The sequence below is a fragment of the Sinohyriopsis cumingii genome, chromosome 3 (assembly GCF_028554795.1).
Source record: "Sinohyriopsis cumingii isolate HCF-2022 chromosome 3, ASM2855479v2, whole genome shotgun sequence".
NCBI classification, from domain to species: domain Eukaryota; kingdom Metazoa; phylum Mollusca; class Bivalvia; order Unionida; family Unionidae; genus Sinohyriopsis; species Sinohyriopsis cumingii.
In genome coordinates, this window is record NC_142963.1 from 138295351 (window position 1) to 138308380 (window position 13030).

General features: G+C 34.7%; 1 protein-coding gene across 6 annotated transcripts in view; it reads right to left on the reverse strand.

The window, feature by feature from the left end:
* LOC149803945 (lysine-specific demethylase 5A-like) overlaps positions 1–13030 on the reverse strand; it is a 103939-nt gene that overhangs the window by 35437 nt on the left and 55472 nt on the right. For all 6 annotated transcript variants that reach the window (XM_089953756.1, XM_089953753.1, XM_089953757.1 and 3 more), the window contains 5 exons: positions 9102–9216; positions 7344–7535; positions 5230–5380; positions 2719–2836; positions 548–694 (listed from right to left, as the gene is read on the reverse strand). In XM_089953756.1, coding sequence (XP_089809882.1) covers positions 548–694; positions 2719–2836; positions 5230–5380; positions 7344–7535; positions 9102–9216 — 723 coding nt within the window. The remainder of the gene's footprint in view (positions 1–547; positions 695–2718; positions 2837–5229; positions 5381–7343; positions 7536–9101; positions 9217–13030) is intronic.

Below are 13030 nucleotides of genomic sequence, written 5' to 3' on the forward strand. Positions count from 1 at the left end.
TAGGTCTATATAACCATTCCTACCTGTTGTGTATTTAGGCCTATATAACCATTCTTACCTGTTGTCTATTTAGGTCTATATAACCATTCCTACCTGTCGTCTATTTAGGTCTATATAACCATTCCTACCTGTTGTGTATTTAGGCCTATATAACCATTCTTACCTGTTGTGTATTTAGGCCTATATAACCATTCTTACCTGTTGTCTATTAGGTCTATATAACCATTCCTACCTGTTGTGTATTTAGGTCTATATAACCATTCCTACCTGTTGTGTATTTAGGCCTATATAACCATTTTTACCTGTTGTCTATTTAGGTCTATATAACCATTCCTACCTGTCATCTATTTAGGTCTATATAACCATTCCTACCTGTTGTGTATTTAGGCCTATATAACCATTCTTACCTGTTGTGTATTTAGGTCTATATAATCATTCTTACCTGTTGTGTATTTAGGTCTATACAATCATTCCTACCTGTTGTGTATTTAGGTCTATATAATCATTCTTACCTGTTGTGTATTTAGGCCTATATAACCATTCCTACCTGTTTCAGTTTGGGGATTTCTGGCAGATCGACATCCAGGGTGATGCCAAATTCAATAAGATGGTCCAGTTTTTGAGAGTCTGGAGTTTCTGCCTCTAGTGCATTCTTTGCTTCTGTCTGGAAATCTAGCACCTTATCCAGAAGTTCCTGAAAGCATATATATATATATATATATATATATATATATATATATATATTTATATATATTCATGCAAAACCGTCAATGCTGTTGCACCTATGGACCATTTTCATTTACATTATTACATGTTTAATTGAAATAAAACAAAAATATGAAACAAAATGCTGAAGAATCTGGACTGCTTTAACGCCCAACCAATTGAAGATCAATATCTGGAGTGAATGTGGTTTAATACAATTACAAATATTCTTGGGTCTTACTACAACAAACAAATTAAGTGATTCAAGGAGAATGAACCAACCACATTCAAGAAAATGAGACTCTAATGCAATAATGAAAATAATGGCATTGACTGATTTTAGTGCAGTATGCCAAGTACACTAACTTTTTGCATGCACTTTTTCTGGTTTACTTGCATGGTATTCATTAACACAAAGCTAAAGTTCATTCTGTTCTTTTTAAACAAATGTATGTGGGTCAATGGTTCTAGTGCTGAAATGAGTAACTTATTTTACTATTCAAATATTCATGGCCTATACTCAATACAAATTTGAAAAGACATTGTGATGTTATCATGAAATATTTACCATCATCTCAGTTAACAAAGGATGAATCAGAGGTCAAATCACTTGTATATTGATTTGTCTTGTCTTCCAGGTAGCCAAATTACTATGTTACACAACCCTTCTAAGATTAAAACAAAATGGATGGCAATTAATTGAACAGTTACAGATTTTTTTGCTGAAATATGGACGCATTCATTCCCATAGGTAGCCATGATAGCTCAGTTGGTAAAGCATTGGACTTGTAATCCAAAGTTCTTAGATTCAATACCAGCCCAGGCTGGCTACATGGGTGTGTCAAAGGGAATGCACTTGGCTTTTATTTCCTCTGCATGATATAGTCACAGTAAAAACCAAAACTAAAAGAATCATTCCTATGGGAGGGCCATTGTTCTATCTGCACAATTAGTGGGAGCCTATGAAAATGGAGAAGGCATGGGAGAACTAATTGACGACTATTTTCCTGCCTTTGTGAAATACATACAGCCTGGCCTGGCTTTCACAACATATTTTAACTGGAATACTTACTACACATTCGATGTACATAAAATATTATGACCAGCAAAGGGAACAATTGTTTTCAAAACTCATCTATTTGCATTGTTTTTGCTGTACTTTCCAGGCCATGGTTGACAACAACAAAAAAGTTGAATACATAGTTTAGAGAAGTTTTGTGAAAAATGATCTTATCTCATAACTGTTTCCAAGTTTAACTGCTATTAAAATTCAAAAGATATTCAACCATCACACCCTTGAATTTGTTTTTAGAATTGGTATTATTACTGTAGTAATAAAAAGACACATCAATATCTTAAGAAGACTTTAAAATAGTTTTGATGGCAATTTTAAAAAATTCAGTAGCAAAAAATATTCAACCTTACAGGGTTGCATCTAATATTTAGCAAATTTGGACCCTTAAAGTCGATGAAAGCAGGGCCAAAACCTGTGAAGGCTGAAAGGAATAAATAAAATGAATGGGAATAAAAGACAGAAATAACTTATCCTGATACCGATTACTATTTAAAGGAAAAAACACAAGTACAGCTTTATTAGCAAGGCACTAAATCCAATTCAAAATCAAAGAAAATGGAGACAGATGAAACTAAAATGAGCAGGGACTAGGGAGAAAATAAATACAATAAAAAATGAATACAATTTACAGCAGAAATGCCAAAAGACAACCGATCAAGTACTGAGTGCCCAAGAGATGTGTACAAATGAAACAAAATCCAAGAAAAAGAAAGGATGAATTGCCAGAAGTGAACTAAGGTATCTGACTGTGATCATGTTGTTTTTATTTTCATTTTAAAGTTCCAATTAATAATAAAGTTCATGGACTGGGGACTAGCACCATGAAAATATTAAGCAATGCATTAACAGAAGGTATTGTATTACACCTATTAAAATAATATTTGCACAAAAATAGTTCATACTGTCCCCAAAACATTGTAACGTCTAAATAATTTTACCTTCAGAAGTTTTCCTTCTTTAATCTTGCATGGTAACCCTGCAACCTGCTCATAAAAACACCTTAGTTCATCCAAACTCAGCTTGGCAACATACTTGCCTTCAAATGACTGACGGTTTCTACAACAAAAAAGTTTCTTAGTATGAATTTTGTATTACTAAAATTAAAATCACTTTGCAAAAAATGTTTAGTATATGCAACGAATTCACTATGCAAATTGTTTTTAGTGTATGCTGCAAATTTACAATGCAAAAAAATGTTTCACCATATGCTGTGAATTTTATTTAGCAAAACAATGTTCAGCATACACTACAATTCACTTGTGTTGTATTGGGTACCAATTTATGGGGATTGAGGGGGTACCAATTTATGGGGATTGAGGGGGTACCAATTTATGGGGATTGAGGCTGCCAGAAAACAGAAATATAAAAGGGCCCGACACTTATCCACCAGCAAAAAGACAACAAATTTATTTTGTGCCCCCGAAAACAAAACAGAAGTTGATGCAGTAAAAGTTTGTCTTGAGAGGTCACCCATCTGCCAACAAAGAATAGTCTTTTAAAGCTGGTAATTTCTCATAACAGGTCTATTCAAGAGGGTCAGTTTTCAAAGACTAAATTCAACTGGGTTTAAAAAAGGAAAATATCTACAATGACTGTACATATAATTTTGTTCCACAATTCATAGTTCTTGTTAAAATAACACATAGATTCATCTCAAATTAATTTTAAATTGCAATAAAGATATATGTATCGTAAAACATTCACATTTATATGTGTGAAGCAAATTCATGATAGCTTTAATAACTGAAGCCATTTGAAAAATGACCTTGCATATGTATGGAATATACAAGTACTAATTAATAATCTTGCATATGTATGGAATATACAAGTACTAATTAATAATCTTGCATATGTATGGAATATACAAATACTAATTAATAATCTTGAATATGTATGGAATATACAAGTACTAATTAATAATCTTGCATATGTATGGAATATACAAGTACCAATTAATAATCAAAATGAGTGATGCATTATAAATATATAGATAACTGGGTATTACATTACAATATAAAAGGATTAATCTGATAAACAAAGGATGCAGCTGATACATTACAAATAACACTTTTATCCTTGTGTTTAGAGTTAAATAACTGTAAAATCAATAAAGCAATAAAATAATGGAACCATTAATGTGACTATAGAATGAACTCATCTGGTACTATTACACGAACTATAGAATGAACTCATCTGGAACTATTACAAGGAATATAGAATGAACTCATCTGGAACTATTACACAAACTACAGAATGAACTCATCTGGAACTATTACAAGGACTATAGAATGAACTCATCTGGAAAATGCAAGCAACTATTTAAGAGATAATGCCTTTATTCACTATTAGGCATTGAGTATCAATGCTATAGACAAACAATGTTTTCTGTTTGCTCCAGTGACAGTCAGGCTACTTTTACAGTGATGGGTCTTCACTGCTGATAAAGAAAAATTATGCAAACTCTAGTCTGGTCTACAGCCCATAGTATACAATGCAACCTGTTATGTCTAAGAATGTTAGCAGCCAGACTAAACTCCATATTTTCTGTCTGGATTTAGAAGAATCTGCACACTACCTGAAGACCTTCCGAAGTGATCATCGTTAAAACTGATTAAATAAAAGTCAGTAGTGCTTATGTCTAGTTTTGCAATGTGGTCATTTGTTGCAATGTGGTCATCTGCTGCAGTGTGGTCATTTACTGCAATGTGGTCATTTGCTGCAGTGTGGTCATTTGCTGCAGTGTTGAAATGTATTTGACTTAACATTTGTGGTCGCTGGTTGTGTTCAACAGGTGGTTACTCAAACAAGTGCATTTATGTAATAATATCAATCCATGCATGACAATTATGGCAGTATATGACTGATGGTCAATCACAGCAGGTAGCTTAAGTGAGGTTTTACTGTAATTACTGTTACTGAAACTGACCATTGGCCAAATAACTGGCTGGACAATGTATCTGCAACAGAGGATTGTTTTAAAAATTCAGAATTTCAGTTTGAGTTATTGGATTAGATTAAAGACTAGATTTCATAGTTGCAGATTAATTAATCAGATTCAATAATAGTTTAAAAACTATTACAGTGTAAATATTGGAATAATATTGTACATAGTCCAACAAAGACAACACAAGTAATTCCCCTGCAACAATGGAATCAAAACGGCAAAAAACTTCAAGATAAAACATCAACATTGTTGATGTCAATACCTTTAGTAAAGCCTTCTTTAGTGAAAGTCCCACTTCCAGAATCTCAACTTTCTGGTTCTTGACTCTGTTTTATAAATCCAGTCCACACCTTTCTATATAACAGATTCTCAATGTTTGGAGAAAAGTACTTCTATTTTCAAAATAATCTCAGAGTAAGTTCTGCACCAGAAAGATGATACCATTATCCCACCAAGCTTACACATATGTGAGAAAACATTTCATCATTTCTCATCTTTTACCTACCTTGTTCTGACTTTCTTGGAAACCAACTGGTTTGCCACATTGACACACTTCTCTGCCTCATTTACTGCATTGACAAGTCGTGTCAACAGCTCAGAGTCTGGAAAATGTTTCTCCTCTGCCTCTGTGACAAGATTCTTTAAATCGTGCAGTTCTAAATTGTGAAAATGAAATAGTATTGAATGTCAATAAGGGGAGACCTTTCAAAATTTTATTAAACATAAAAGCGACCAAAATATACATACAATACAAAATATACATACAATACAAAATTCTCAGCAACAAAATATCACGTCTATCTTGAATGCTTATATAATAAATCAAACGATGAAAGTACAAGTCACTCAAGCATGAAAACGTCCTATATTTGATGTGGATGACTTTCTTTTTCGAGATACATCAAAAACAGTCCCAGATCCATACTTTGCTTTTCATGTTTAGGGGAAAAATGATCCCAGATCCATACTTTCTTTAAATGTGTATTGGAATTATGATCCCAGATTCATAATTTTTTTCGTGTGAATTGGAAAAATGATCCCAGATTCATATGTGTACGGAAAAAAGGTCCAAGATACATACCCATTTTCAGAAGTGTAGTTTAAATAGGGACTAAGATTTTAAAGGTACAACAAATGAAGGAACAAACACATGAATAATCACATCAATGAACACAACAATGAACAGGCAAATGACAATATCCCCATCAGCATGGGTGAAAGTGGGGAAAACCACAATAGTCAAAAGTAGACCTGTGGTCCTTGTGTGTCCAGGGCAAATTCCTGGAGTGGGGTTGGGAAAGCGAGGGGGTGTGGGTGGGCAAAGCCCTCATGAAGCTAAAGTAGGATTAATTTTATACTATATTTCTGCATGAAAATTTTAACTAAACAATCCAAACTTCTGATTATTTAATATGATACATACATCCACTGCATCACTGAAACATACATTTCTCGTTGAAAATTTTGAATAAAAAAATGTGCTTCCTTCATTACAGCACATAATTAATCTGATGACGAACTAGATAATTGCTGCTAATAAAATCCTGGTGCATGTACATGTATTTCTGAAATGATCTAACACTAACAGTAACCATCAAAAAGGAAACATGTATCCACAATGGATAATGAAAAAATATGTTTGCATATTCTAAACTTTTGTCATGTAAACTAAACATCGATAAAATTATGGTGTCTTGTCTTTTCTTTTTTGTTCAGTACAATGGATAAAACTGTTTTTTTTTTCTTCTTCTAAATGACTGTGCGTTTGGAGTGTTCTCACCATGAAAGTCAGTCAGCATATACATGTTGTATAAAGCTGCTGACAACGCATTTTCCTCCATAATGGACAGCAGTTGGGAGAAGTAGTCAGTTAAGCTTGGAATTTTCCTTTTAGTCATTTATACATTTGTGACTGTACTGAACTGGAGTGAGAGAAAAAAACAATGCAGTTATTTTCTGCAAATTTAGCATGAGGCAAAATTCAAATTGTCCTGAGTGATGACTACCAAGCCAAGATAATGCAACAAGAATGGCAGAATGATGTACATGCAAGCATAGATTCGCCCAAGGTAGCTCACTCAAATAGTTCAGCACCCTCTGTTTCCTATTATTACTATGAGGCAAATGTAGGAATCAAAAAGCAGTGGAATATCGACTGAGTTGCACTTACAACCGAGTTACCTGTAAAGGCCAATGAATTATGGAGTGAAGTATGAACTCATGATTCAGAAGAATACAGATGAGGAGTCTCAAGTAAACTAAATATCACATGGAAACATCCATTTGCTCAACAGTAAATCAGAGGTTTAAAATTTAGTATCCCTAAGCACAGATTTTTGTCCCCCTACTAAATGCTTTCCAACCACTTGAACCCCTAGACCCCCTCAAAAAATCAACAGATTTGAACGATCTGGCAGATTGACCTGTGGGGACATTCTGAAGATGGAATTTTTGCAACATGACAGAGAACTTTCAATGAAGCATCAAGTGAGAAAAAAAAAAAATTCCATTAAATAAATGTCCATTAAAGTTTTGTAAACTTCATGACTGAAACAACCCTGGAAACAAAACCACTTTTCTCAAATAGTGTGAGTGACCCAATAAGCAAAGCTAACACACCTAGCTTGTACTCTTCCTCCGCCTCCAAAGCTGCTTCTACTGCCTTTGTCCAGTTGGTGTATGACTCAGCACGCACCTTGAGTCTGTGCAACATAAATGGCAATTCATCCAGAGTGTAGCGATATCGGAGGCACATTGTGTGTGGGTCACAACTACATAGCTGCTGCACATGGCACACACACACAATCTTGTCTGAAATGATAGGAGAACAAAATCCTAAGTTAAAGGCACACCAACATGCAACTAGTGTATATAAATGTCGTTGTAAATAAAATCTAAACAGACATGGCATCCATTATTTTTATCATACCTGAAAAGTCTCTCAGTTTTATCTATCTCTACACATCTAAATATTTAAATTCTGAAAGACGCTAAACTTGTGTGAAAGATATTAAACTTTTCTGAAAGACACTCATCTTTTCTGGACAACAGTAAAAAGATTGGAATATCTGCATTCAACCATCAATATTTAAATGAATTCGTAAATTAGATTTATAGATGACTGCATTTGTATGAAAACTAATGAACAATTTTTCTACGATATATTAGCACTTCATATATTCCTATACAAATGTAGTTGTTGTTGTGGGGTTTAACGCCATTTTTCAGCACAAGATAGGCTATACATAGTGGCCAGTATTAATGGTGGAGGAAGAACAAGGGAAAACTCTGGAAAGAACCACCGACCCATGAGAAGCTAACGGCAAGCTTTCTCACATACCCACACTGGCTGAATCCGAGACTCGAACCGGTGTAGACAAATGTAGTAACCTTCTTATGCTAAACTCTTTTTGCTTTTCTAACTAATGCTGAATAATAAATGAAACACTATAAGAGTGACTGAATTTCCTCAGGATTCCAAAGTAAAATAACAAGCATAGTTAAACCAATACACAGTAGCATTCAGTATTCGTGTACACACAGCACCACCCAGTAACCTTTGAACTTGGTAGCATATTGTATGTCCAGTCCATTGGTTAAAAAGGAAATCTCATTTTGGTCTACTTAAAATTGAAATTTAAATTTGTATTGTGAATGACAGCACCCTGAAACAACTTTTCAACTGATCTGGATTAGAGAGATTTTGGTTTTAAGTATTGTTTGATAGGGAATATCAAATTCTTTTAATTTTGGAGTGCTGTAAATTTTCCTTTGGAATGCAATTTTGCTGGAAATGTAGTATACAGATTTGCACTGTGGATCAACTTTTGGAATCCATTTTAATTTTGCTTAGCAGAAATAACCAAGAAAGTAAATTTTGAGGAAATTCAAGATGCAGTAAGGTAAGTACTGTTACAGCGATTATTATTCCTTGCAAAGATGGATCAAACAGCTTGCTTAGTTCATCCACTGACAAATCGAATTCATCAAAAGCTCCAGCATCTGCTACGTAAGCATACATTGTTTGTTTTCACACACCATACTATTTCATACTATTTTTAGCCACATGTGTCATGCAGTATAAAGCAGTGCAGTATGGAGAAATACTGCTCAATTCTGACAAGTTAATGGAGAAAACAATGGCATTATAATAAACTTGTTCTTGTGACATTCATTTGTCATGATTACATTTCACTACATGTCAGTAACGTATAACAATCAATCAAATCTAAAGCAATCACCTATGGAATTGAAGAAAAAAATGACCTTTCTATAGCAATCATTCAAATCTAAAGCAACCACCTATGGAATCAAAGAAAAAATGACATATCAATACTTAATGCTAGAGTACATTAAGACACATTAGCTTGCACTCACTGGGGCTGCAAGGACATGTGACAGCTGACAGGAAACATGTGGTCTTGCAGAAATCACACTGTCTCTCATCATCAGGAAGTAGCTCAAAAGCCTCTCGTTCCGCTTGTGTACAACCCTACACAGAAAAAAAGACATTATTAAATAAACAGGCCTGACCTCATGCCAATGTAGTCCTTCTAGAAGTATGCTGAAAATCTGTTTAATCATATTACAGCTACACACAGGCATGCTTATCAGGAATGTGTTTAATCATGTTACAGCTACACACAGGCATGCTTATCAGGAATGTGTTTAATCATATTACAGCTACACACAGGCATGCTTATCAGGAATGTGTTTAATCATATTACAGCTACACACAGGCATGCTTATCAGGAATGTGTTTAATCATGTTACAGCTACACACAGGCATGCTTATCAGGAATGTGTTTAATCATGTTACAGCTACACACAGGCATGCTTATCAGGAATGTGTTTAATCATGTTACAGCTACACACAGGCATGCTTATCAGGAATGTGTTTAATCATGTTACAGCTACACACAGGCATGCTTATCAGGAATGTGTTTAATCATGTTGCAGCTACACACAGGCATGCTTATCAGGAATGTGTTTAATCATGTTACAGCTACACACAGGCATGCTTATCAGGAATGTGTTTAATCATGTTACAGCTACACACAGGCATGCTTATCAGGAATCTGTTTAATCATGTTACAGCTACCCATGGGCATGCTTATCAGGAATCTGTTTAATCATGTTACAGCTACTCATGGGCATGCTTATCAGGAATCTGTTTAATCATGTTACAGCTACCCACCCACATGCTTATCAGAAATCTGTTTAATTATGTTACAGCTACCTTCGGGCATGCTTATCAGGAATCTGTTTAATTATGTCATAGCTACCCATGGGCATGCCTTTCAGGAATCTGTTTAATCATGTTACAGCTACTCATGGGCATGCTTATCAGGAATCTGTTTAATCATGTTACAGCTACCCACCCACATGCTTATCAGAAATCTGTTTAATTATGTTACAGCTACCCTCGGGCATGCTTATCAGGAATCTGTTTAATTATGTTACAGCTACACACAGGCATGCTTATCAGGAATCTGTTTAATCATGTTACAGCTACTCATGGGCATGCTTATCAGGAATCTGTTTAATCATGTTACAGCTACACACAGGCATGCTTATCAGAAATCTGTTTAATTATGTTACAGCTACCTTCGGGCATGCTTATCAGGAATCTGTTTAATTATGTTACAGCTACCCACCGGCATGCTTATCAGAAATCTGTTTAATTATCTTACAGCTACCCTCGGGCATGCTTATCAGGAATCTGTTTAATCATGTTACAGCTCCCACAGGCATGCTTATCAGGAATCCCAACATTAATTTGGGGGAATCCAGGCAGCCCATACAGAATGGATAACAGATTAGTTCAAACAAATCATACTAAATCTCTGAATGACTCTATTGATAAATGTACAGTAAAAAATTAGGTCGAATGAGAGTATATGGTGAATTTATTTTTCCATACAATTCCAAAAGCCTGTACCTTAAATACTGGTGGGCAAAACGGTGTGTGTATGTGTGATTTGGATTTTTAACGTAGCTCTAACAATTTTTCAGTCATATCGCTACGATGTCTGCAGTGAGACAGTTTATAGTGATGTCTAGCACTGAGGCATCATGCCGCAGACATGTAGCATGATGTCCCACCCAGTCACATTATCCTGACACCAGGCCGACCAGTCCTAACACTAACCTCTTAATGCTGAGCGCCAAGCGAGGTAGCAAAACAGTAACCAAAAAATCAGTCTTCATCATGAATTCCTTGCATCATTCTTTCCTCTTTATGCTTCAATTTTTCCCCCTTCTGTATTTTCTGGCCTATAAGTCGATACTTTTGACTTGGTCTTATACTCCAAATCAACTTATATATGGATTATGGTACATGGTATGCTATTAATATTGCTCTACAATTGGCATAATCAAAAACAGGTCACATACAAGGACCAATTCGTGTTCAATTACTATGTCAATAAATTGCGTGTATTTTCTTATTTCTCAAACACGAAATAAAAGAAAACAATAACCAGTAAAAAATTCACTGGGCCACAGAGCACACTTACGGTCTATACTCTATAATGTACTTTACTAATTCAAAGCATATTGTTTGTTCCTAAAAAAGATATGAAATAAATTTGTTTTATTCATCCATTTTAACCATACCTCATTCTTCCTGATCACATTTTAGCCACTGGTCCATCGATATTTGATTTTCCAGTATACTGTTTGACACTTGCGAGCAATTACCAGTATAGCTTTTTCATTTATATAATTGATCCTATAAAGGGAAGTAATCCACATTAACTGAGCGTTGTGATTATTTATAAAATTCTGTAGATTATGCTTTCTACTGAAAAACATATCAAATCATATGTTTGTAATTGTGTTTGACAAAGTTTCTCAAATAAATATGGTGTACGCTAAATTAAAATTCATATATACAGATGGACTATTCATAAATCATGAATGATTTGGTTTTAGTTTTGCATTTATGTTTAAAGCAAATTGTAATGTCAACACATACTGATATTTCGTTCTTAATCAGCTGTCATTTCGGTGTCTCTCTTTGATTATACCGGTAGTTGAAAAATTGGTCTTTGGTTTCCAACAACAATTAATGCCAGTTACTGCAAGTGTTTAAACCCTGATATTGGCTTTGGCTACCAATACTAGTTACCGTATTGCCGGTATCCCATTGTTCTTTCTCTTAAATCCGCATCAATTACACTATCAGATTTTAATGTCAGGTGGATTAAGAATCACAGGAAATGATGCCCACTCCCTTCTCTGGATGTAAATAATGAATTTAGCCGTGAGCATTGTTTTCATTGCTACAGTACTGGTATGTTTTAATGAGTCAGGCATGCTTTGATCAATCTTTTCAATCATAACGATTCACACAAATCATACAATTTATCTCACAATGCCTCTTGTCAAATCACACAAGTCTTACACAGCGGCTTTTAAGCTGAAAGTTGTAAAGTTCACGGAAGAGAAAGGTGAGAATATGGCTGCTCACATGAAATCTGGTGTAAGTGAAAAATGTGTCCGCGATTGGTGTAAAACTATGGTTGCATTATGCACTACAAAAAAATAAAAAAAAATAAAGAAAGCAAATCTTGGCTGCAAAGCAAGATGGATTAATACTGAGAATAAATTAGAAAAATATGTCTTGACACAACGTGCCACATGTCGTGGAATGAACTCTGTTGAACTCAGACCCAATGCAAAGTAAATATCAACTAAATTAGGAATCATGGTGTTTTAGGTTCATGCAAAGAAGGGGCCTTAGTATACGACAATGCACTACTATAGAAACTACCAGTAGACTATTTGGAAAAATTGAACAATTTCTGTGATTTGTCCAAGACAAGATTAAGACTACATATTCCCAGGCTGCACACTGGGTTAAGGATGCATGGGACAGGGTTCCTGAATTGGCTATTGTGAATGGCTTTGCTAAAGCAGAAATTGTCAGCAGGATAGAGAAGCCAGAAGAGGATGATGAGATGGAGACCAATGATAATGAGACATTTCCAATGATCTGAGCCCTGAGATAAGCCCCATTTTCCATTTTGATAGGGAAGACAAAGACGTTGAGGGATTTTCAGATATTGGAGATGATTAAGTAAATTCTTAATCATTATTTTCTTAATAAGAGTGTGGAACAGTTCTACTACAGGTAATAAAATGAATTACAATATGGATGTATTTTCAATCATAACTGACATGTTAAATAATATGTATTATAAAACTGTTAATTTGTGTAAATTTCATACAGCTTTTCAGTGTTTTATTATTTTTCGTGTGTAACTTTTCTGTTTTCTGTCTCTTAATTTTCTTTACATTTC